Source organism: Sceloporus occidentalis, unplaced genomic scaffold (assembly GCF_023333645.1).
Source record: "Sceloporus occidentalis isolate IW3139 unplaced genomic scaffold, rSceOcc1.0.p SCAF_1, whole genome shotgun sequence".
Lineage (NCBI taxonomy): Eukaryota > Metazoa > Chordata > Lepidosauria > Squamata > Phrynosomatidae > Sceloporus > Sceloporus occidentalis.
In genome coordinates, this window is record NW_028316981.1 from 206,325,840 (window position 1) to 206,351,209 (window position 25,370).

The 25,370-nt window shown below is 38.9% G+C and overlaps 1 protein-coding gene across 1 annotated transcript in view; it reads right to left on the bottom strand.

The window, feature by feature from the left end:
* The window catches only part of HOOK3 (hook microtubule tethering protein 3), a 73,132-nt gene that overhangs the window by 31,307 nt on the left and 16,455 nt on the right, over positions 1–25,370 (bottom strand). The window contains exons 3-9 of the mRNA XM_089488661.1: positions 19,169–19,241; positions 15,112–15,162; positions 14,136–14,268; positions 9,623–9,690; positions 5,001–5,063; positions 3,019–3,102; positions 301–464 (exon numbers count right to left, since the gene is read on the bottom strand). Of these exons, the coding sequence (XP_089344787.1) occupies positions 301–464; positions 3,019–3,102; positions 5,001–5,063; positions 9,623–9,690; positions 14,136–14,268; positions 15,112–15,162; positions 19,169–19,241 (636 nt within the window). The remainder of the gene's footprint in view (positions 1–300; positions 465–3,018; positions 3,103–5,000; positions 5,064–9,622; positions 9,691–14,135; positions 14,269–15,111; positions 15,163–19,168; positions 19,242–25,370) is intronic.

Genomic DNA, 25,370 nt, shown 5'->3' on the forward strand with positions numbered 1-25,370 from the left:
TTGTATTTTGCCTCCCCAGACTCTTTTAGGCCTAGGAGCCTAGAAGAGAGCCATTTGGGATCATTAAAAAACAGAGGGTTTGGGACATAGCATAGCATGACAGTATGCTACAGTTCTTTGAATTCCCACAGAGAGCCAATGCAGCCCATTCAATTCCTAGCAATTGCCCATCACATTTAGCTCCTACTTTTATGGTAGACAAATCTAATTAACTTTAATGATCAATAGAAATGAATTGAGTATATCTAAGAAACAAGGATACCTAAAAGTTTGTATTTTAATCTATTACAGAACTCTTACCTAAAAGTTTCCTCTTGGAGTTGTTCTAACTGTGACTGTAGTTGCAGATGTCTACGTCCAGCTGGGCTGTTTGGATCTTCTATGGAATCAGACTGATTCAAGCGTTCCATCAGGATTTGGTTCTCTGCTAGCAAACTACTCTTCTCTTCTTGCAGTGCAGCAACCTACCAAAATGCAACAACAATTGACAATGTATGTCTGAGAAAGTACATTGGCACCATAAATAAAACTGAAGAAAAGAAAGTATCAACTCCTAAATACAAACTACAAGTTATATTAAAATGCATCTCTGCCAGTATGAGCTTCCTTCACTGGCCAAATAGTACTTCACCTTGTGCATGTGTATATGCACACAGTTTCTAGCAGAATTTATCAGGGAAGAAATAGAACCTGATCTAAACTGGATTTTTATGGCTGTTGTGAAATGGAAGAGATGTTTTATTTATTTATTCATTCATACCTATAGGAATTTAAAGCCTTAGTTTTCCACTCCCCAAAAAGGAGCTGCTCAATGGACTTCAGAAATTTCTAGAGCTAGATGCCTTTGGCTGAGCCCTCCTCCACAAAAAACAAAACAAAAACAAAAACAAAAAACTACACATGCTTAGTACACTTCCCATCAAACTTCCTCAGTTCCATGACCATCAGTGTCCAGCAACCAAGAAAATCAAGCATACCAATACAGCAGAGGTAGGTGGGTTTCATGAGTTTACAAATGACCACTTGAAGAACCATAGTTACAGGTAAGCAACCTACTTTTCTTCATCATCATCTCTGTGACTCACACGCATGGGAGATTAGCAAATTATACACACCTAGATGGAGGGTGAGATTATGCTTGCTATGACTGAAAAACAGACAAGCCAAAGGTAGGAGAATCGCTAGCCTGAACATTAAGTCTTGAGTGCTCTACAAAAGTTTGTGGCTGAGCCCAAGTAGCTGCTTAACAAATGGTCTGTATGGACACACAACCCATGAACACAGATGAAATGGAGAAAGCCCTTGTGGAATGAGAACAGATAGAGGAAGGCTCTGGCTTTCTGAAAGTCGAGATGGTAGCAGCCACCCATTTGGAAATGTGCTGCAAGGAAGCTTCCAAATTTGCCTATGAGTTCCATAGCAAACAAAAAATCTAGGGGGTTTTCTGAAATGTTTTGTCCAATCAAATAAAAGGCAAGAGCACATCTGACATCTAGTGTGAGCCAATGGAGGAAATGGGTAGAGGAGAGGACCATTCTAGATGAAAAGAAATGAATCTTCTAGCATATCTGACTGGGAAGGCCTCTTGGCACAGTAGCGAGAACATTGATAATTGTCCACAATGGCAAACAGTGCGGACTGGCAAACACGTTTGGATGGCTCCCATGGTTGAAGCTTCTTCCACTCATGTGATTGCATTTGTCATCTGCTGAGAATGTCAACAAGAATGTTTTCCTTCTCTGGAAGGTAAACTGCAATAGCAGTGATGTCCTTCATAATGCACATATGCCAGTCAAAACCCACAGGATATGATTTTTCATCTTCTACTGGACCTGAATAAATATGTAACCTGGAAAGTAGCTTTGTTTGCCTTAGCAGCTAAAAAAATCAGGAACAAGTATATAACAGGGATAGCCATAAACTGTAAAGGTGATGACTATATTTGACAAAATTTTTAACCTATAATGACAACTGTTGTTCATTTGTTTAGAAATTCTGTACCTGATACGAGACGCTCGCATTTTAGATATAATTTACATGCATTTTTACATTGTTATGTTGTTATGTGTATTGTTGTGTTGTTGTGCTGTGCAATGACCTTTGGTCAAAAGCAATAAAATTTGAATTTGAATTATCAGAGGTGAGATAGAGAAGAATCCAAAAGAGAGTGCCTCTTTGCTTGCTCATATTAAAAAACAAAACAAAACTTGTCCTGTTGTCTGCTGTGACCTGAACATGACATCTGGCAATGAGAGATTCAAAGGCTTTGAAAGCTTTGACCACAGAAAGAAGCTCAAGAAAGGTGATATGATTCCAGCTAGAGTCCCCATGTGAGGTCTCCACCTGTGTATAGATGCATCCATTGTCACTATTATCATGAGTTTCAGCATGGAGAACATAACACTCAGCCATGACCATCAGAACAGAGACATGTCTGCATGTCCTTCGCTCACATAGCCTGTGCACAATGCATACAAAGATCAGCCTCCACAATCTGGCGCACTCTGTCAAGAGGCAGACAGGCTTTGCCTGACCAAAAGTCAAGAATGGCACCAATGCATTGGATCAGTTAGACTGGATGGAACTGTGACTTCCTCAGGTTCAGGAAGAGGCCAAAATTATAGAGCAGAGACATGGTAACTTGATTTGAGAACTTGAGACCAGAATCATGTAGGGGAAGATGAAGGCCATGTGATGCCCCTGAGATCCAGAATTAACTCACCCACCCACCTGCCCTCTATTGTTATGCTCTATTTCCTTGGTTGCTGGCCACTGTGGCAGACAGAGAACTGAGATTTGAGTGAAAATTGTACTATGTGTGGTACAGGTGGGAGAAGGCCCTCAGCTGAAGACTACACTACTGTTTAATGAGCACTACTGCTCATATTAATGCTAATCTTACAACTGTGAATATTTCACGAGAAATCAATTTCTACACAAACCTTATGCTCTACATTCAGATTCATCATACCAAGTTGCAAATCATATTTCAAGTTTACTGTATAACCCTCTTCTTACCTGCATATCCAGTTCATGACATCTCTGAGCAATTTCTTCTTTGGTTGCTAAGGCTTCATTTAATTCTTCTGTTGTTTTCTTCAACTGTGTTTCAAAACATAATGCAATTTCAGTTACTAAAATCATATAATAACCAATTTTTCTTGGGCTGTGATCCAAAGAAATCATTCTTCTATGAGGAAAGGAACTGCACACTGATAATTTATCTGCAAATTCTCTCAGTCCCAAAGAGGTAAAACATTTGCCTTATTTGGACTCAGAGAATTTGCAGATAAATTTGAATATTAGGTGTGGTGTGGACAACTATTGAAGAGAAATATGTGAACCCATCAGGTGCATTCCATTCCTTACTCGTAATTGAATGACTTCTTTGGATTATAGCACACAGCTGCTGTAAGAGCAACTATTGCCATGGCACAACTACAAATGTAATATATAAAAGAGAAATAGCTTACATATAATAAAATGAGCACTAGAAATTGTAAATACCAGAAATAATATTTTGCACACTTTTCAAAGTTTTTCAAAGCCACTTTTCTTTATGAATGCAAGGAATGAACTGCCTCCCCCCCCCCCAAAAAAAAAAAACCCCAACAACACAAAAGACTGGGAAATGAAACACAAGGAACACACAACAAAGGTAAAACCTGCCAAACTGCATGGCTCTATTCCAACTAGGGATAATACTATGCTAATTATTTTTAGGGGCAGAGACAACTGCTTTAATCCAAGTTGTATTACCCATCTATCTGGCTCAATAAGGTTCCTCTAACAGTGACAGCTCCTTAGTGTTTCAGGAAAGTGATCTTCTCTATTACCTGGTACCCGATTCCTTTTTACATGAAGAAACAGAAAACTGAAACTGGCACGTTGACTACCACCAAACTACCAGCTTCTCCCCAAATGAGTGTGGATTGTCAAAATTTGTATATACATAAAGGAGCATCATTTACTGTAGGAGCCATCAGCAAAAATGACCTGAGAATGGGTAATGACTGTCACAATGAGTACTGATACATTGCATCCTAAAGCTGGATAAGTGTGATGGCTGAGAAAATACTTCTGTCACATTAAACAAATTACAAAAATAATTTAAAAATTCAGGGTAGTTCCATTTCCCCAATGTCGTAACTGGTTTGATTTATTTCTCTCACTCAGGGAAAAAAGGCATACAATATTTAGGTGCAAATGCCCTTTCTTTTCAGGTATAAAATAATATTTGTATTTGTGAGGAAGGTCTATTCCAAAATTAAGGACTGAAATATTAACCAAAAGACATAGCCTAGATACAAATTTACCACTAGACTATCATACTCAATTCTATGTAAACATGTTTATTAAGCAACACGAGCTACATTTCTTTATAACAAGCAAGTGTACATTTACACACATTTTATGAGACACACTTGTTGAAGCTTGCTAGCTTACAGGGCGTTAATAGCTTTTGACAGAGCCAACTTGCTTGTTCAGCTGGGAGAGAAGGGGAAAGTGCAACAGGTGAACTCAGAAAATTGACTGGATCAGTATGAAGAAATACTGCTTTTAAAATGTAATATTTTTCTCAGTTTTACTATGTCTGCATTTCCACCCTTGCCCTTTTTTTTTAAACTGGCTCTTTGTATTTAGCATTAGAAAGCAGACATGCTGCACTTTGGCCACAACTTTGGAAATCAGGTTTAAAGTACCAAAAAGCTGTATAACACAGACAAGGTTGCTAGAAATGGTGTAGTAATTTGTTGATGCTACTTTCTAATTGGCAGACCTTTGAACCCTTTATAGTTTGCATGCAAGTTTACAAGCCAGTAAGAATGATGCACTTAAATTTGTTTGCTGCTTACACTGAAGTTTCCCAATACTCTAAAGATATGAATGTGAAAATGCAAAGGAAAAAAAAAGCTCTAGTTCAATTTTACAATTGTTTAGGAAAACTGCCCACTGAGCTCCACTAATGAAAGGAAGAAGAAACATCTGGTGTTAGATACCTGACGATCAAGATCAACGTAAGCATCATTTCCAGCAGAGACTGGAGATTCTTTACTCATCAACTGCAATTAGATTACACTGGATTAGAGAAAGCAAAAGGTTTATTTGTATTCGTTTATGAAACAGGGCAATCTAAAATACAAGGAAGCTTAGGGCAAATTCATGTATACCAAAAAAAAAAAAAAGGCATAACTAATCAATCAAGAAAGTAACTTACATTTGCTAGTTGACTCCACACGTACAGGCAATCTTTTGCATACATTTCTGGGGAGCTGTGGAAGGTGGAGGGGGGGGTGACACCTCTATTTTTAATGCTAGAAACTCTCAACATTCTTCTTGCATTCATGTCACTTTTTAGTCCCTTGCTATTCCATAACCAACTTTGTATATTTTCCCATATACACATCCTTCTCTGTACACTGAATGTTCAAAAGTGTGTGTGTATTAAAAATAATCAATGCTAAATTTCTGTAAGTAAATCAGAATCTGTATGTACTTATATGCATTCCTGAATTTATGTAGTGTGCTGATCAAAAGTGAATAGAACCTTAGGGGACAAGATCATAAGAAGACACATTTTTAAACTTTTGGAAAACGAGGCTGCCAGGTTGTTAGCAAACACAAGTTGGTAACTTATAACATATATTGGTGAATGAGTGTACAAATGTGATGACATATACGGTACATTTTTAAAAAAGCAATGACTCCAAAAATGAAAGATAACGTGAAAGACACAGGCCGGGAAGATGTGAAGTGTGAAATTCTGCCCATATATTGTGCAAAATGCCTTTACACTTGATTCTGCACAAGTAAAAGAGAAACAGAACTCAAACAGTGGCTGATTCTAAGATATCATGTATACTTTACCCTCTTATCGTGTGTATATTTGCCTAAGAGTATATGAACTCCCCTTCAAACTTTCTTGTCCAAGGTTATTGAACAAATGTGTATCTCAAAACTATTCAGAATACAGTGTGCCAATGACATGAAGAACACTTTCCTAATTTGTAGTGCTATTATTGAGATTACCTATTATCTTATTTTCCAGTAATTGATGTCTAAATAACACCAAGATTTCTAGCCTATATTTATTCTAGTCAGTAATACAAGAAATTTTGTATGAGACACTCCTCCACGGACTATCGGTAGCTGTTCTTTCTTGCCTGCTTTAATTTATTTCCCACCTTTCTCCTTGCACAAGACTCAAGACAGTCACATCATTCACTAGTCTTTTTTTTCACTACATAATGGAAGCAATTTAAAAAATATGTTATGCCTGGCCAGTTTCATGAATATCAATTCTTTCATCCCAAACAATGAGCTTTTCTCATCTCCTGATATGTTTATGATTGAATAAATCTCCCAGCACCTTTGTTAGGTTTACTGCACTTTGTCAGGAGCTGCAACTCATGCTGCCTGTTTCATGTCCCTCAAAAAGTAGGGCATTTTCTAAACTTCCTGCTTCCCACTGTTTTAATGTTTTTGAATTGTACCACTGAGGATGACAACCTTGAACACAAAATAGAAGAACAGTACTTTAAAAGCAAAATATTGAAAAGCACTTTCACTGTTCCATAACACACTTTTCCCACCATTAAATGTGTTTCAGAATCTTTCTTTCCCAGCCAAAATGTAGAAGAACCCCAAGTGCTATGAAGCGAGAAGCACAGAAGATATAAGACACTAGTTTTTCTTCACCCTTGCATGTCTCACTCTCCCGCTGGACAAAAGCCAAGGAGAGAGAGAAGCTGCTTACTGAGTCATTATTCAAGAATGCTCTCTGCAATATCAAGATTACAGTAGTTTCATAGCACCTAAAATGTTTCCATGTTATATTCTTTTTTCTATGATTGCCATCCTTTGACTACTCAGCTTTTACAGAGAATGCACATTATATCATTGTTATAGCCTACTGTTTTCTGTATAAATATGCTATAGGATGTGAATAGAGTCCAGCATTAGCAGGACACTGGATTCAAAGACCTCTGAGATACTTTCCAATTCTAATTCTATTATTATTGTATTCCTTACTCGCCTTTCACCAGGGCTCTAATACTATTATTTAGTATTTATCTAATACTAATACTATTAATACTATCATGTCCCCAGGGCCTCATTTGTGATGATTTTCCCCCCTGACAAAATTCAAATGCAGAACCAACCTCTATAGCATAGACGGGCAAAGAGCTATCATAACTTTTCAGGGTGTTATGCTGTTAAGTTGTCTGCTTCCCTTCCTGCAAGTATAATTATTGGCTTGATTCCTGTGTTCTGGAGTGAAAACAGGATCATAACTGCTGTAGGTTACCTCAATGCCAGTTTCTCTTTCAGAGGAAGCTTTTATTACAGGCTGAGTATCCCTTATCTAAAATTCCAACATTTAAAAAACTCCAAAATCCAAAACTTGTTGAACTATGTACCTGTACTGTATTTGTGAGGCTGGAGAGAGATGAGAACATCTGTGAAATGGCAGAAAGCGCAGATTTGTGCCATGTACTATGCTTGTATTCCCGCCATTTCACAGATCCTCAGTCTCTCTCCAGCCTGATTATGTATATGCAAATAGATATTCCAAAATAAATTTAAAAATCCAAAATACGGAACATTTCTGGTCTCAAGCATTTCACATAACCTTATTTTTCATGATTTTTAACATTTTAAAAAAACTTTAGTTACTGCTTTTTCTCATAGTTTCTTACATTTTTTAATGGCAAAAATAACACGGAGGAACAAAAGAAACTAATTAGATATTAAACTCTCCTCTACAAGAAAAAAACATTGTTAGGTCAAATCAGGTAGACAAAGACACAAATCAGAAGCTGTGTAATTAATTCCTTGGTCTGGAGTGAGAAGAAGCAATAAACAGAGGAACAGCTTGCAAACAGGAAGATTTCTACTGGCATCATAAAAGGTCTTTCCTGATTAGAACTTACTTGTAAATACACAGGCATTAAAGAAAGATGGGAAAGGACAGTGGTAGATACTATTGCCATATAGCACGGGTGGGGAAAGTGTGGACTACAGTCTGCAGGTGGCCCCCAGGCCTGTTTTTGTGGCCCCTAAGTCCTCACAGAAAAAAAATTGCCACAAACACAGGAGATATCGTGCTATGTTTTTGCCCTCCTCAGACCACTTTAGGCCCAGGCAAAACCACTTTTTTCAACAAGAAGTGACTCAAATCGCCACCTTTCAGTTGGAAAAAAAAATACCTCTCCTAAGCCTAAAATGGCTCTCGCTGGGCCAAAAACAAGGCAAGATGGGGTGTGGGGCGGTTGCACCCTTGAAGGTCCCAGCAGATGCAATGCAACCCTCTAACCCCCAACTGTTGCCCATTCCTGCTATGTATTAAATGCTACATGACATCTCTATTTTTCAATTTCTAGCTAACTGCCGGAAAGGAATGTTTCAGACGCTCTGAAGGCTCCAGTGCAAGAGCATACCTGGAGTCTTTGCCGTCATCTCTGTGTGCTACGTAACAATGTACTAAGGTTCACATTGTTCTCTAGGGATACAAAGTGGGGCTCTGATGGTTAATTTAATGAGAGCCACTTTGAGTTCCAGTTGAGAAAAAAAGCAAGATATAAATGAAAGTAAATAAGAAGAAAAGGGAGAACCTGGGTGTTTTCTATGGAATCATTTGATTTAAGGCTTGCAAAATATACATTAAATTACCTGGCCTTCCCAGTAAAACCTGTGCAGCACTAACCAAACAGTCATGAAATCTGTTTCAGCTATAAGGAACTACCAAAATGGTGTAGAGAAATGACAAATGAGGTTCCTTTTCCAGTGTCTCCTAAACTTCAACTGAAAAGACCAATTTGAATAATCAGTATTCAAATAAACTTTTATTTAACATACCTGCAAAAGAAGGGTCTAAAATTATGTCTTAAAAGAAACGATTGTATCTTTCTCAGATGTGCCTAACAGTCATCTTAACAGGACACTAACGGTTTTACACCACCTTCCTCTCTCTCCCCTCCACCACCATCCTGCCTCAACAGGATCAATGTATTAGGCTGCTAAACACCATAAAAACTGGGATCTGAGACAGCCAAATGTGAGCACTTTTCAGTCCTATTAATGTCACCAAAAGAGACTGAGCATATGTTTAACCTCCTACTTAATTTCATGGGAATTAAAAGTACTTAACTCAATTTGTACTGGTCCTCTCATTTGCCTGCTTATTTCAATGAAACAGTATAATCATTATTTTTTACCCCACTGCGTTCAATGGGGTTTACTTCCACTAAGCGTGTATAAGGTTGGTAAGACTCACTTCAGCTGCAGTCTTTAATGGAATTAAGGTCTATAATTAAGCCCTCTACTGCTAACTAGTCAATAATTCTGAAGTATTGTGGGAACCACAGGGAAGGAATGACAAGAAGGGAACCTAGTATCATATCCAGAAGTTTTAATCTTCTAGATTTAAAGAAAAGTGGATTCTTTGATTAAATCTCTGTCCTGTGCTTTAAAACTGCTATTCTGCCTAGCCAGAGAGCAACAAAATTGTCTTGTATCACATTCCAAATCTTTTATGCGAATTGTTTCTTTCTGGTAAAATGAAAGAAGCAATTGCAATGAATGCTATATTTCTTCAATATGCCCTTCCCCAACTCCTTACCTCCTGAATTGCTGTCATGACAACATGTTGAACAGACTCTTCCATCATCATGATGGTCTGGATATACTCTGTAACAGACATTTTTAGCAAGCAATCATTCACAGTTGCTTCCAAAAGATAAACAGTCCGAACTTCTCAAAACATGAAAACATTCACTTTTATATATTAATGGAGTACTTTTCTTTCCAATTGTAAATAAGTCCAAAGCTATGTAAAAAATATGTACTTCGGCATACCAACCGAAGTGACTTCCCCATGACACAATGTGGTACTATCCCTGATTCAGCACTAGTAGCTTGATAAATTGTTCTTGTTGTTCTTGTTGTTGTGTGCCTTCAAGTCATTTCTGACTTATGGCAACCCTAAGACAAACCTATCATGGGGTTTTTTTGGGAAGATTTGTTCAGAGGTTTGCTATTGCTTCCCCTGGTGCTGAGAGCATGTGACTTGCCCAAGGTCACTCAGTGGGTTTCATGGCTGAGCAGGGAATAGTACCCAAGTCTACAGAGTTGTTGTATAACACTCAAACCGCTACACCATGCTGGCTCTCAGCTTGATAAATGCATATATCAAATACAAGAATGAGAACCTTGCTACATTAGATAAACACGGTTTAATTTTGAGAGAACTGGAGCCACTTTGACTGAAATTCATACTTTCTTAGTAAAGATCACCTCTCTTTACACTGAAGTTTATGGGGGGGAAAGGATAAAGGAATAGACGCTAACTAGGCAGAAGCTTCCTGAAGCAAGTGAGTAAATGTGAAAGCAAGTGAATAAATAATATACAGTGTTGGAAAACAGCCCTGAACAGTGGAGTATTGCTGAGATGGAAAAGATCTTTGCACATCCCAAATCTGGAAAGAATGTGTCTATCATGTGGTTAAGCACTTATTCTTTTAACAGAGAAAAACAGGTTTTGAATACTTTAAAAAAACATTTGAAAGTAAAAGCAGCTCCAGAACTCACAAGATTCTCTACCAAATTAGTGCCGGCTGCAGTAATTTTCACATTTCCTTACCTACAACAGGAGTGCTGTCATGATTTTGAGGACTAGTTCCAAAACAGACTGAAGTGCAACGTTACAAAATCAGTCGAACCAACAACAACAAAAGAAAAGTCGGTACAGGAAGAAAAGTCTGTTCAGTGGGACTTTGGTATCTCCTGGGGTTTGGTTCCAGGACTCCCCGTGGATATCGAAATCTGTGTATGCTCAAGTCCCATTAAATACAATAGTAACACTGCCTACAGCCATTTTTTAGCCAAAATGAGCTACAAAGTTAAGGTCTCTTAGGGTGTATCCACACTGCAGAATTAAAGCAGTTTGATACCACATTAACACTATCATGACTATTCTACAGAATCATAAGCACAAGCCAGACAATGAGCCACACACCCACAATACAATACATGAGGGAATGAATGACATGAAAGCTATAGTATCAGCCACAATCATCTAAAAAGAAATGGGGGCCAGAGGTGAAGCTGGAGAGGGAAGCAACAATATTCCAGATCAAGGCTATGGATCACAGAGTGTGAAAACAGTCTAATTATGTAAGCCACTTAAAATACCATTTGAATTAAAAGAGCTTTCCCTCAACCATGTTTCTTGTAGTAGTATTATATCAAATTTGGATACATAATTCACAAATGAAGGGTCACAGGTGTGTCTTCCCCAGCCCATAATGTTCCAAGACAGAAGTTTTAAATTTTTTGATTTCATTTCCTTTAGTTGTCATATGTTTGATCTCACAGTATAAAAGGGACTAGATTGGGTTGTAGTTGGAAAAACCATTTGTGTGTCTGGAACATCTGAATCAGTTTTAATATTGTTATTAGTTGCTTTAGTTAGACAAACATTACTATTATTGGCACTTTTGTCAACTGATATTTCTTCAATGATTTCAAAGGTTGGGTGGATACAGCTCACATTTGACCTTACCAGGCCTTTTGTTTTGGATGCTACTTTTTAAAAGGTCCTATTAGTATGTAATAAGCCATTCTCAAAGTTGTCCAAATATCTCATTTCAGTTCAAGTTAGTAGGTTTATCTCTGCTGTAATTGTCTTTCTATTATCTTTCTTCTCACAGATTTCAAAGGGGGGCTCTTTTATTGAGCACACATTTAAAAGATATTGCTTTAGTTTTTCCAGTCTAGTTATTATTTCTGTTTGTGTAGTCTGGGATAGACCTGAAAATGATTCAATTAGCTCCTCTTCCTCTTTGGTAATTGCAAGACTTGAAAGGTGAGATGATTCAATAGCATTAAAAGGTATACTATCTTTCTCGTTGTTAGATTTATTTGAATCACGTTTTCCAGATTCAGTCTTAGTTTGGTCTTTTATATTCCGGGTTTTGTTTGGAAGAATAGTAGATGCAGTCGGTATATGTACTATCAATGGCTGAGGAGGAGCTGTGTTCGTAAAGTATCTGGAAACAAAAATACCTTCCCTTAAAAGTAAAGTTTTACATTTGCATATTAGGGTGACAAATTTAATTTCGCTAAATGTGATCAGGGCACGTGCACAACAATTATTGAAATAAAAAATAGGTAACCTGTAGGATATTATTGACAGTAATTTGATTTGGGCATATTTTTTCCAAGACTGTTAGTAAATGGTGTTTGCGTCTAGCCTGTGATAGTATACCAAAGGGTTTAGGGAAATTTGACAAAACAATTTGGTACTGACTAAGGATATACTGATGTTCCTTTTTTCCTTTTAAGTTTATATCTTTTGTTGCATAAGATAGTTTATTTATAGGGTGTTTTATAGGTGCTAGATCCATTTCTACTAGTTGGTCTGTTGAAAGGCTTGAGATGATATTTTGAGGAGGATTGTCAGTCAGTTGGGTAACAGTGTGGTTCCCTAAGTGTTTATTAGTTTTGAGATTGGACTTTTCAGTATCTAATGTAATTTGTATTAATTCAGATGTTTGAGCTGTATTAGATTCTTCAGAATTAAAAGAAAGAATAGAGAAACAACTCAAACAAATGTTTAACATTTAAAAAAAATCCAAAATCTCTGGGCCAAATTAGATATTATACATTGTTCTGTGTCTATCAAGTCATTTTTCGCTTATGGTGATCATAAGTTGACCCTATCACAGGGTTTTCTGAATTGTGTGACTTGTCCAAAGTCACCTAGTAGGTTTCCATGCCCAAGCAGGGATTCAAACTCTGGTCTCTAGAGTTGCAGTCCAATGCTCAAGCCATCACACCATGCTGGTGTGGTGTAGTGGTAAAACTATTCTCTAGGGTATTTTACACCAAAGGTAGCCAAATAGAGGAGAATTAAAGGGTAATGTAGTTTATACAGTCTTTTCTCATTGGTTCTTCCTGATCAAAACCAATAATGAGGGAGTCACCCTAGCCCTCCATGGAAGAAAGTTCCACAACTTTCTGCTGTCACATAAAAAAGCTCTGAATATGATCGCCACTAAACTCACCTCCATAGAAAATAATGGCCTGTTACAGACAGCCAAAATAAAGCTGCTTCGAGTCACAGTGGAGGCATGGTGTTTCAATGATGCATGAGTCCTAAGAGTCCAGAAGCCACACCAAAGCCATGCTCCAGTCCTTAGGGCTGGAGCGTGGCTTTGGTGCGACTTCTGGACTCTTGGAATGCATGCATCATTGAAACACCATACCTCCACTGTGACTCGAAGCAGCTTTATTTTGGCTGTCTGTAACAGGCCAATGAATACTTTGGGCAGGTTCATATGAGAGAAAGCCAACTCTCAGCTACTCTGCCTTTAAAACATTTTGAGTTTTACTCAAAAAAGTACTACTGTGAACTGGAATTAGAAACCGAAAAGGATACCAAGACTAGCACAATATACTCTGCAAGATACATATAGACACAAATGTGGCTGCTATGTTTTGAATGCATGTTACTGTAATCTAAACATGATGTGATTATGACATGGTCCACTATGGTCACTTGTAAAGGAAGGGACACAGCTCATGAATTATATAAAGTTGGGCAAAAGTACTCCTGACTGTCACCTCAATCATCTGTGTGCAGAGCTGGATCCAAAGCACTTACAAGCTGCTTAATCCTTCAGTGAGCATTCAACTTCAGAGCAACTATACTCCCAAACACATGTCAGCCTTTCTACTAAGAGGTCTACCATCTTGTTACTTTGACTCTCAGTTTAGTCATCCACATCTAATCTCTTATGACAGCCAGATAACAAATATGGACCTCCAGTCTTCCTGGTGTTACCTCAAAGGGCAGAGGGAGGATGAACTCCCATATATTATTGTTGTTGTTTTGCCCTATTTTACATTTATTTTTCAGTGTCTGTAAAATAAATATCCTAAAAATAAGGACACCTTTTAAGATAGCAAAGGTTGTATCCCACTAAAATAGTTGATACAAAGAGCCTTGCTGATTTCCAGGCAACACTCTCAAAGACACTTGAAAAGCAATGTTGCATCTACTCATGTCAAGATGATCTCAATATTCTATTTGTCCAGCCTGAATGAATCCTTTAAATTAAAGCTGAGTTTACCTTGTTTTTGTTCGCAGTTTACAGCACAGCCCAAAATAAGCTGAAGCATTCTTCCAAGCTCAGCAGCATCTGAGTGCTCCCCAATTAAGTTGACATCAGGAAGGATAAAATCATTTATTTGCTGCCCCAAAATCTGCAAAGACCAAGATAACAGTGAAACCAAAATGCAGATACTGGATACAGTTTAATGAGTACACATTGCCAATATCTGGCAAGTTTCTAAGTTTAAGATCCAAAGTAGACCAATGGTAAGGAATGGGTAGCCCTCTAGACTTTAGCTCCCATTATCTGCAGCTAGAATGGCCAGTGGTCAGAATTTTGGGGTGGGGTTGCTTGAGTGGACACATAGACAGCAATAGGATTAAGCCACCAAACTCCAAGTGAATGGTAAAGGGTGGTGTTTATCTATGGTGGAACAGAAGGCAGGAACAGATAAACCATCACCTGCTTGCACATTTTATTCTGCAATCCATTTAATCTTTCAGCTGGGGGTTGACCTCTGATCCTTCCCTCTCTCACTGAAGTAGGTAGTAGACACAGTTACTAATCATGCCATTCCCAGATGGATGATTCTGGAGAAGCTAGCAAGATCCAGTGGGATTACACTACTGGATCCTGGCCACAGTCATCACCAAAGCTAACTAAACCCACATATTAATTATTAAGAGATTTCCCAGAAGTGTTAAGACTATAAACAAAATTGATCTGATGAGGAAATTATGTGATGAATGAAGCTGTTCAAAAACAAAAAAAGCCTGCCAACAAAGCTCACCAGGACTTTATAAACAATGGAGAAAGCACATTTGGGGAGAGATTCCCTTTCTACAATATTATAAATTAAGAGTAGAGTATCTAAAATCTTTATAAATCAGTTTGTTGGCCTAAAAATCTGGGCCTTGTTCATACTGTGCAATAGAACAAAAGAAATTACAATGAAGTAGAATGTAACAGACAACATCAACTTACTGCACCTTACCTCATGGTTGTAATCCAAAATTCCTTTTAATATTTTCTTCAGGTTGCTCACCTTTTAGAAGGGAAGAGGAAACAAATAAATATACAGAAACTGGGGTAAAAGATCACACAGAAGCCCAATCACACAATGAAGTCTGCAAGACATCTTATTTATAGCTAGAAGCAGGAGCCCCTGCCGTCTAAAGCAGCCAATCAATAAGATCACAAAATTATGATTCTGTAATTAAATCATTTTCTGATTTTCAGATTTCTCTTCTTATATTCATGGGAACACCAAAAAAAAAAAAAAAAAAAAAAAAACCAGACATGGGGACTACTTACACCAATGGGTTTGTGAGTTGGATCTACACTTTCATGTGCTTCTCATATGTAATGACGATTTCCTTCTGCAAGTCAGAATTCAAAATGTATTTTGTCCCACACTGTGCGCTATGTGTACAAAAGCACAGTATCTGAGTCCTTTCTTGGCAGTATCCACTTGTTCAAATTGGCACAGCTTCAGAAGCAGTTTCTGACACAGCAGAAGGAGCTACTTCAGCTTGGGAGTGAGAAGAGCAACAAGTTCTTGTGCACATTAAGACCAGATGTGTCTGAAACCACATCATTACATTGCCACAGGCTTAATATTAAATCTAGATTAATGTCCTTTCTATTCATTTTATTAACATTCTTCAGATTTTCCTAAATAAATCATTCAGTTTTGTGGTTTTGTAATTTAAGAGTAAAAATGCCATTCCCCTTCACCCTCTTAATTTTTTCATTAGTCAATAATAACCATTATTTAAACTTGCTTTCTTCCTTGAATATTGTATATACTCATGAGTCTAGAAATTTTAGTCCAAAAATTGACCTGGGTCAACTTATCCATGTGTCAATGTAAGTACTATACAGTAGGTCCTTCGTATCTATGGGAGTTCCGTTCCAGACTCCCCCACAGATGCCAAACTCTGCGAGACCTCAAATCCCATTCTCCTCAATGGCAAGCAACATGCATTCAACCATGCTGGTGCAGTTGCATGCATGCACTGTCCCTGAGGAGAATTGGCAGGGCCATCCACAGATACTACAATCCACAGATGGTAATCCATGGAAAAGAAGAGCCGATTGTACTGCTTATCAAAAAAGGAATCTGAGTAGAGTGATAAAAGGCAAGAGCTTAGTCCGTCCTGAGAGAACCTAAAAGAAGCATTGGAACCCCCCTCTACTCTCTCTGGCCTTTTTGAATGCCTAGGTGGGGAAATGGAAAAGCAATATCATTTGGCAGTGATGTAATAAAATGTTTCATATGCTATGAAAATAAGTGCAAACATTGTTGAGCATATGCATTCAGCTATAAACATAAAAAGTGAAGATTCATTATCACACTCACAGAACTATCAAGCAGAATTTAAGGAGCACAGCTCAATAGGAAGATGATTTACTATGAATTCTATACCACTCACTGTCTAGATTACAATTTTGCCTCAAAGAAACAAGATGCAGTAGCTAAAATCTGAAAAATTAAGTATTGTGCACATATAAGAAGCCAATTTTTGGTAATCCATTTTAAACTGAACACTGAAATGTTAAATTTCCAAATTCAAAATTTTACTAAACTGAAAGTGGTATCAACATAGTATACAGTATGTTCTTAGACAGCACAAGACCACAGTTGAAGTCCAGGTCATCCATGATACCGAATGGGAGCAATGCTGTCCCACATACTATACTTTTCAGGGCAAGGGGATGCTATTAATTGCCTCTGTTCTCTAAAAAAAGGGGGAAAAAACAAGCTATCACATTAGTAAGCAATGTAACACACGGCCTGGGCATTAATCCCACTGGCAGATCCTGCGGTGTGTACGTAAAACAGAAGAAATTACCTTGGAGTCCCCCTTGCAACACTACTTCTGTGATGCTACAAGGAACTTATAATACTTTAATTGTGTTACAAATATCTGTGTTTAATGGGAAACAAATATAATTCTTTACCTATTAAAATAACCTTAAATTGCCTACTTAAATACCCTCAAATATACAAGTGAATGTTTACAAGTCACTTTTGGAACATACAAGGAACAGAAGCATCTACCTGAGCTATGCACTTTTATTTTGTTAAAGGATGGCCAGACATTAAAAACGTATTTCCATTATCAGTAACATTTCTCTTTCGAGCTGCTTTTACATGATCTCTTACAAGAACAGAGACATTTAGGGCATGTGGACAAGAACCATCAGGAATTCTGTAGATCAATCACCACAAGGCCAGATCATTCAGAGGCAAACAAAAAAGCAATTAATAGTGTATTATGTCATCTGTGACAACAATACAACAATTAAGCAAAGATTTCAGCAAGCACTTTTGAGACTTTTAAAATCAATAAATGTGGAAAGATGACATTTATAAGTGCAGCAGTCCTTCCCACTGCTTGATTTAAGTGGCCAAGAGAAATCTGGGATTCGAAGGGGAAGCTCCAGATCACCAGGTTAGACTCCAATGGGTGAAAAATACTCCAGTGGAAAGGAATTTTGATCTTACCCTTCTGCAAAAATCCACTGTAAACATAAAGAAGATTAATTCAGTCTTTGTGCCTATGGTACACCGAGATAGTCAGCAAAAAAATAAAAAATAAAAAATGAAATAGCCACTTAATGGGGGAAATGGAAGGTGGCAAGAAAGGACCATCTCCACACAACAGAGATGCTTCTTCTTAGTTGGCAATTGGGTCCCAACAGGGTGTTTGGATTGGGGAAAAGAAATTTGGCATTTAGGCCTCCAGTTGTTGATGCAGAGCGTGGAAATAACTTGTATGAAACTATGGAAATAACTTGTGTATAACTATGACAACCAACCTCTACTTTGCTTCTAACTCATAATGCAATTGACACAATGAACTAAATTCTTCTAATTAAATCACAGGACAGGATATTAAGCCACTAGTATGCCAACAGAAAAAATTTAAACTAGAAATACCTGATCTTAAAAAAAAGGAAGAATAAAGATTACAGTTGTATAACTGAGTAACAGTTAACCACCATAGGCTATCCCTATTAACCAACAAAGTAGAAACATCTTAGGAATGTGATTCTTCTACAGACAACATTGTCAACATTGACTATAACGTTTTCAAAACCTCATCTGGATCCTACTGATGGCAAAAACCAAGCACTACTGGAAAAGACATGCCATTTTGATAGATAATATTTGGTTCTGTATGGCTTTAGCCTCAAGAACCATGGTTGAGAAAGGAGCCTTTGATTATACTTTGAAATGAAGGCCTGAAGGAAATACATTTTTCTCTTTCACCATTCCAAACACAAGAGAAATATTTACTCTGCATTTTCCAGGTGTTTTTCCCTCAGGGCTTCACATCAGTAGAATACAGTATAAAACTGTTTGTGGAAGAAATTGGGAAGTACAACCAAGTCCAGCACCACATATCACGATGTCTAAAATATCTGCCTCTTTAGGCAAAGAAGGAATATTATTCTATTTGGGCCTGTTTGGCAGATGAGAAAGGACTTTTAAGACACCAAACAGATTTCAGTCTAGTTGAAGAAATGAGAAAATTTTGGCACTGGCCTCAATACAGCTTCAATAAACCCATAGTAAGCCTCTACAGCAGTTTTTGGGCTCAGTTTTCTGTCTAAGACCTCACAGGAAGAACTGGGGTGTCAAGAGGACTGAGGACCACAGAAACATTCTGAAGGTGCACTCCCCTCCATTAAACCCTCAAATTAATAGAAATGCAATATGAGTGAATTACACTGAAATGCCACAGAAAACCAATTCTAGGCAGAGAATAGATGAAATATGAAATGGCATTGTTAGGGAGAAAAGATCTTCAGAACATAGAAAAGTTAAGAAGGAATTAATTACTATGTGTTTAATTCATCTTGATCTTTAATTCAAATTATTATTATTATTATTATTATTATTATTATTATTATTATTATTATTTAAATCTTTAGCCCTCCCTGGCCCTTCAATAGGAGCAGGCTAAAACCCCACATACACATATAAATTGAAATGCTTAGTGACTTAAATGACAAACAATATAATTAGGCAATTAAAATACCTTCAGCCTCCAATTGTCTCCTACTTCTGTTTTGATTCTGTTTAACCAGTTTTCATCAAAGTATGTTGGATCTCTGGAGGGAAAAAGAGCAATATGTTGAACAATATTTTGCCAAACACACTTGCAGATTCTAACTTAAACCGAACAACTACTGCTTAAAACTATTCTGCACTTTTTCCTATTTCCAGGAATACATACTATGTATTGTGTATTAAACATTTAAATTTCATCCGAAAGCATTAGATTCTTAATTAACATCCTATAATTTCTCTATTGCCTACAGCAATGGATTTCAAACTATTTTCCAAAGAATGCTGGGGATTCCTCAGCAATCATGCATTACTCAATTACAAGATCAGCAATGATATCCTTAAACATCGCCCTGACTACCATCTGGGACACTGATCTCTCCAGGGCTATACACAGTATCGCTCTCAAGCGTCCTCTAAGGCCTGCTTCCAAAAACCAGCCCTGGTACACAGAAGATCTCAGGACAAGGAAGCGGGTTCTGCGACGACTAGAGCGCAAATGGCGGAGACATCAGGACATATCCGACAAGGCACTCCTAGATTCTCTTTTGGAGGACTACGGAGTGGCGATAAGCGCAGCAAAGAACTCGTTCTATGCTGCGCGTATTGCATCCGCGGAGTCACGTCCGGCAGAGCTGTTCAGGGTAGTGAGGGAGCTTACTCAGCTCCCCTCCTCCCTGAACTCTATTTTGGAACCATCTAAGGCCTGCTGCAACGAATTTAACAACTTCTTCATGGATAAAACCTCCCAGATAAGGGCTGATCTCGGCGCCAGTATTTGTTCAGGAACCAGAGTAGAGGTCTCCAGAGCTTCCGTGGACTCAATTGTACTGGATCATTTTGAGTCTGTAAGTACTGAGGAAGTGGACAAGATCCTTAGAAGTGTTAGGAAGACAACTTGCTCTCTCGATCCCTGTCCCTCGTGGCTAGCGGCTCAGGGGGGAGCGGTTGTAACCACCATGTTGCACCGCATAATTAATGCATCACTCAGGGAAGGGTGTTTTCCATCCAGCTTAAAATTGGCCATAGTAAAACCGCTGCTAAAAAAGCCCTCCCTAGACCCCCTGATGCATAATAATTATCGGCCTGTTTCGCTATTACCTTTCTTGGGGAAGGTGATCGAGAGGGCAGTTGCAATCCAGCTTCAATCGGTCTTGGATGATACTGATTTTCTGGACCCATTTCAAACCGGGTTCCGGGCGGGCTATGGAGTTGAGACTGCCATGGTCGCCCTCGTCGATGATCTCCGTCTGGGCATGGACAGGGGTAGCGTGTCCCTGTTAGTGCTCTTAGACATCTCAGCGGCTTTCAATACCATTGACCATGGTATCCTTCTGGAACGCCTGGGGGAGTTAGGAATCGGGGGCACTGCGCTCCAGTGGTTCCGTTCCTACCTCTCAGGCAGATTCCAGATGGTGCAGCTGGGGGACATGTGCTCCGATAAGAGGGCACTTACATCTGGTGTCCCTCAAGGAGCCATTCTGTCCCCCATGCTATTCAACATTTACATGAAACCGCCGGGAGAGATCATCCGGAGACATGGGGCGCGGTGTTATCAGTACGCTGCTGACACCCAAATATGTTTCTCTGTGTCTCCGACTGATGCAGTGACCAGGGATGGCATCTCTCCTCTAGACGCCTGTCTGGAGTCGGTAATGGGCTGGATGAGGGAAAACAGACTCAGTTTGAATCCAGAGAAAACGGAAGTGCTCGTGATAGGTTGCCCGGGCCCGGGGATGGATGTTTGTCCACCTGTCCTAAATGGGGTCACGCTCCCCTTGAAGGACTCCGTTCGCAGTCTGGGGGTGCTCCTGGACTCGTCGCTCCACCTTACATCTCAGGTAGATGCGACGGTCAGGAGCACCTGTTATCAGCTTCAGCTGATCCGCCAGCTGCGACCCTACCTGGGCCGGGGGGACTTTAAAACGGTGGTACATGCTCTGGTAACCTCTCGGCTGGATTTCTGTAATGCGCTCTACATGGGACAACCCTTGTACCATACTCGGAAACTACAACTGGTTCAGAACATGGCAGCAAGACTGGTCACTGGATCCTCCAGGGCCAGTCATATAACACCTGTCCTTAAAGATCTACATTGGCTGCCCATTCGCTTCCAAGCGCAATACAAGGTGTTGGTTATCACCTATAAAGCCCTAAATGGCTTGGGTCCAGGGTACTTGGAGGACCACCTCTCTCTATATAATCCGCCCCGCACACTCAGGTCGGCTGGGAAGCAATTATTGAGAGTTCCAGATGCAAAATATTCAACAACATCACAGAGGGCCTTTTCCATCTCGGCCCCACAGCTCTGGAACTCGCTTCCCGGCGAGCTCCGCTCGGCCACCTCCCTCGACCTATTTAGGAAGGGGTTAAAAACCTTCCTTTTCCAGCAGGCTTTCCCCTAGCATCCCCAATGTAATTTCTGCTCTCCCTTCACTGCTGTTGTATTTTTGTGCTAGCTTGGATGTTGTTATCTGTAGTTTTAACGTATTTTATTATTGTTTTTATTGTGTAGTGTATTATGTGACTGTAACCCGCCTTGATCTATGGAAAGGAGGGCTATAAATAAAGTGAAACAGTGTCATAAAAACTCTCTTTAAAAATCATGCATTTTTAAGTTTCAAAAGCCTTCCTGTTTCATTCCATTAACTGTGCAATTATTAGAAAAGGACAGCATACTGCATTTGAGTACCTTCACACTTTACTATCAATATCAATAAGAAAATTTAGAAACAATGGACAGAATTCGAAGTACTATGCAACTACTTCAGTCAGACTTGTACTTCTTGAAAAGTAGCTTCAGCTCTCTCTCCTCCCACAACTTATGGTGAAACACTTATAAACTTCTCTGACAAAGCTATCTGACAGAGAAGGCTGAATGTCTCACAAAACTACAGTTCCCAGACTGCCAGGGTAGTTAAACCAGTCTCAAACTGGATTATTTCTGCATTATGTAGGATAGATACATAAATTTCAGAATCTATCCAAAATGTTTATATTCTTTTGGGGAGATTACGAATACACGTGTACTTCAGCTAATGAAGAATGTGTGTTCCTGAACATTACTTCTTTTGGGGAAAATTTAATACCAGAGGCAGAAACAACATGGAAGAAATGGGATAGGGTGCTACACCATTAATACAAACAAACAAATAAGCAAAAGAAGCAGCACTTTAACAAATTTGAGCCAATTATTTTATTCAGAACTAACAATATGCACATGTGAAATGACATACCGAGGTCCACTAAACCTTCCAGAAGTAAACAAAAACATTTTAAATCTTCTAGTTTTACCTTAAAGCTTTTGGTAGTTGAACATTTAGAGTTAGGATTGGGGGGTGGGATTGTCATGGATTTTGGTATTCATGGGGGGTCCTGGAACCAAACCCCAGTGAATATGAAGGGCCCACTGTGCAGAATGAAACTCTATGCAACTGGTTAACGAAACTGTATCAAATAGGCATTCTTAATTTTCTCTCTCTATGGAAGTAAAATCCTATGCACAAGGGATTATGCACAAGAATTTCCAATATGGCAGTCATGGCCACTTTTGACAATATTCAACAAGGCGCCATGTTCAAACACTGGATGACAGCCAAACACTTAGCTTACCGTCATACAGGTACTATATTCATTTTCTTTTCTTAGGACATTCCTGGCCCCCCTGCTGGTCCATATGTACCGTATATACTCGTGTATAAATTGAGAAATTTAGTTTAAAAATGGGTCAATATTACTTCTTTAGCCTCTCCCCAGCCGAGCTGCCTCCTTAAGTCTGACCCTCAACTTATCCACAGGTCATATAAAAATCCACAATTTTGGCCCCAAAAGATGACCTCGACTTTTACGTTAGGTTGATTTATAGTCAAGTATATACTGTACCGTAGAGGGTGAACTGGGAAGATGCTGCGTTATACAGCACTTTGCTTTAGAACACACTATGCCACCCACTAACTTGCACTCAGTTCTTGGGCTGGTTACCTTTTAGCCTCACAGTTTTCCTTTGTATGGTGTTCTGTGACTGACTATACACACCATGGTTGCTGTTTCGAGAGTGGGCAATGCCCCTAGCAGCCATTTGGTGGTGATTCCCGTGACACCTTCTCATAATTCCAAATATGCTCACCAGTTTAGAAAGGTTGAGGTGAAAGAGTGAAAGAGATTAACAGACTGACTGCAAGGAAAATGAACATTGAGATTTTCACTTCAACTTTATTCTCTAAGAGGGCCTCTCCAACTTCCAGAAGCAGAGGTATCCTTTTCTCTTTAATTAAAATCAGAAGCACACTTCACTCACACTGGGAAAGGTTCACTTTTGGATGGTATAAACTTTGGAAAAAAACCCACACACTGAAGAGTCCCATCCTGCTGTCTTATTTTTACATCAACCATTGATCCGTGTGTCAGCATGGGGCAAGATCAAACCACTGTCTTATTCAGAAACATATCAAGCAGCCTTTTCTGCAGTTGCAGGCTCAAAGAAGGCTTTTTAACATTTATTTCTATTGGCACACTAATACACTCTGGCAAACAGGTCACAAATTACTGGTCTAACACCCACCTTCCTTGTGTCATACCTTTCTACTCCTAGAAATGGGATAGTTGGAGTTACCAATCTCCTGGTCACTCTCTTTTGCTTAGAAAAATCTTGCTTGCCTCTTGACTAATGGCCAGTCTACATGATGAAAATTATCTTGGTAGAATGAGAGTAGAAGTGATCCGGCCATGTGCAATTCGAACATATTTGTCTTATTTGGTGGGAGGGGGAGTGAAAAAGTCTTCAAACATAAGAATCAATGTTTTTACAGTAGTATATGGAAGGCTATGCATTATCCAACATATAGATGTCCGATTATTTGCATGGCAGTGCATTTTGGCAGAGGGTGGGCAGGTGGGTGTTTCCCTACTCCACTTCTAAAGACAATAAAGGCATATATCAACAACTAGAATAATCACATTTGTTTATGGGTCAACAAAATAACCTAAAGTAATTTCTACTAAGTAGCAAGTAAAAATGCCTCTGAAAACAATGAACAATGTTTTATTTTATTTTCCACCCAAGTTGCAGCCTATCTCTGAAACAGAATGAAGGAGAGATGCAAACAGCACAGAATAGACTGTTCTCTATAAGCCAAAATCCTCTGCAATTTTCTTTCTGCAAACTGAACATTGCCCTCAGTTCCTTGAAAAGCTACAGCCAGGCATCTGTTTTCAAGTCCAAGGCAAAAGAAAAAGGCTATGAGACAGTCTTTTCCTTTTAAAAAAATCAATTTCCTGAAGTGGCTGTTGTCAAAACCAGGTCTGATGTTGTTTCTAAAGAATTCTTGCCTCCAGATATCAAAACAAATTTGGGGAGGGAGGGGTTCCTTTGGAGGGGGTCTCTCTGGTGTGGAGAGTTAGCAGAGTGTAGTATCTGAGTGTAACACTGGGAGCCCAGGTTTCAAATCCTCATTCAGCCATGGGAATCCACAAAGAGTGACCTCGGGAAAGTCACATTCTCTCAGCCTCAGAGGAAGTCAAGGCAAACCTCCACTGAACTAAATTTGCCAAGAAAACCCGATCATTCATTTTCCTTAAGGTGGGTCATATATCAGAAATGACTTGAAGGTACACAACAACAATTGTGGTACGGAAAGTGAAAGAAAGATTTGTCTACAAGTTGGGCTGGAAAACGGGAGAACAGAGTGAGGGAAATAAAAAGTAAATTTGAAATTAGATCAGCCTTTTACCATCCATTCAGTTAATCAATTCACAGAGTAACTTCTTGTTCTTAAGAAATCCACTTGCAGTTGGAGTGAAGTGGCATGGAAACTTATTGACTGGATGCATTTGCAAGGAATATATTCTTAAAGTGAAGGATGCAGACTGGATTGTTGAACAGCAGGAAGATATTGCTTTGTGCGGTGAGCAAAAGGAACTGTGGGGAAGAAGCAGCTTTGCACATGGAAGAGGAAGGAAACAAACTTAGCAGCAGTTGAGAGAAACTGAAAGAGATGCTTCATCCTCACATCTGCCATATCCCCAGGAAAGGAAGAAAAATAAACAGAAAGTGTAATGGTATCCTTCTAAATCAGTGTGGCTGCTCAACAATTAGACCTACATTCTGTGACCTGATATGGTTGTCTGTGAGTGAATGCTTTTAACTTGATTTTCAAGGACCAAGAAGCTCTTCC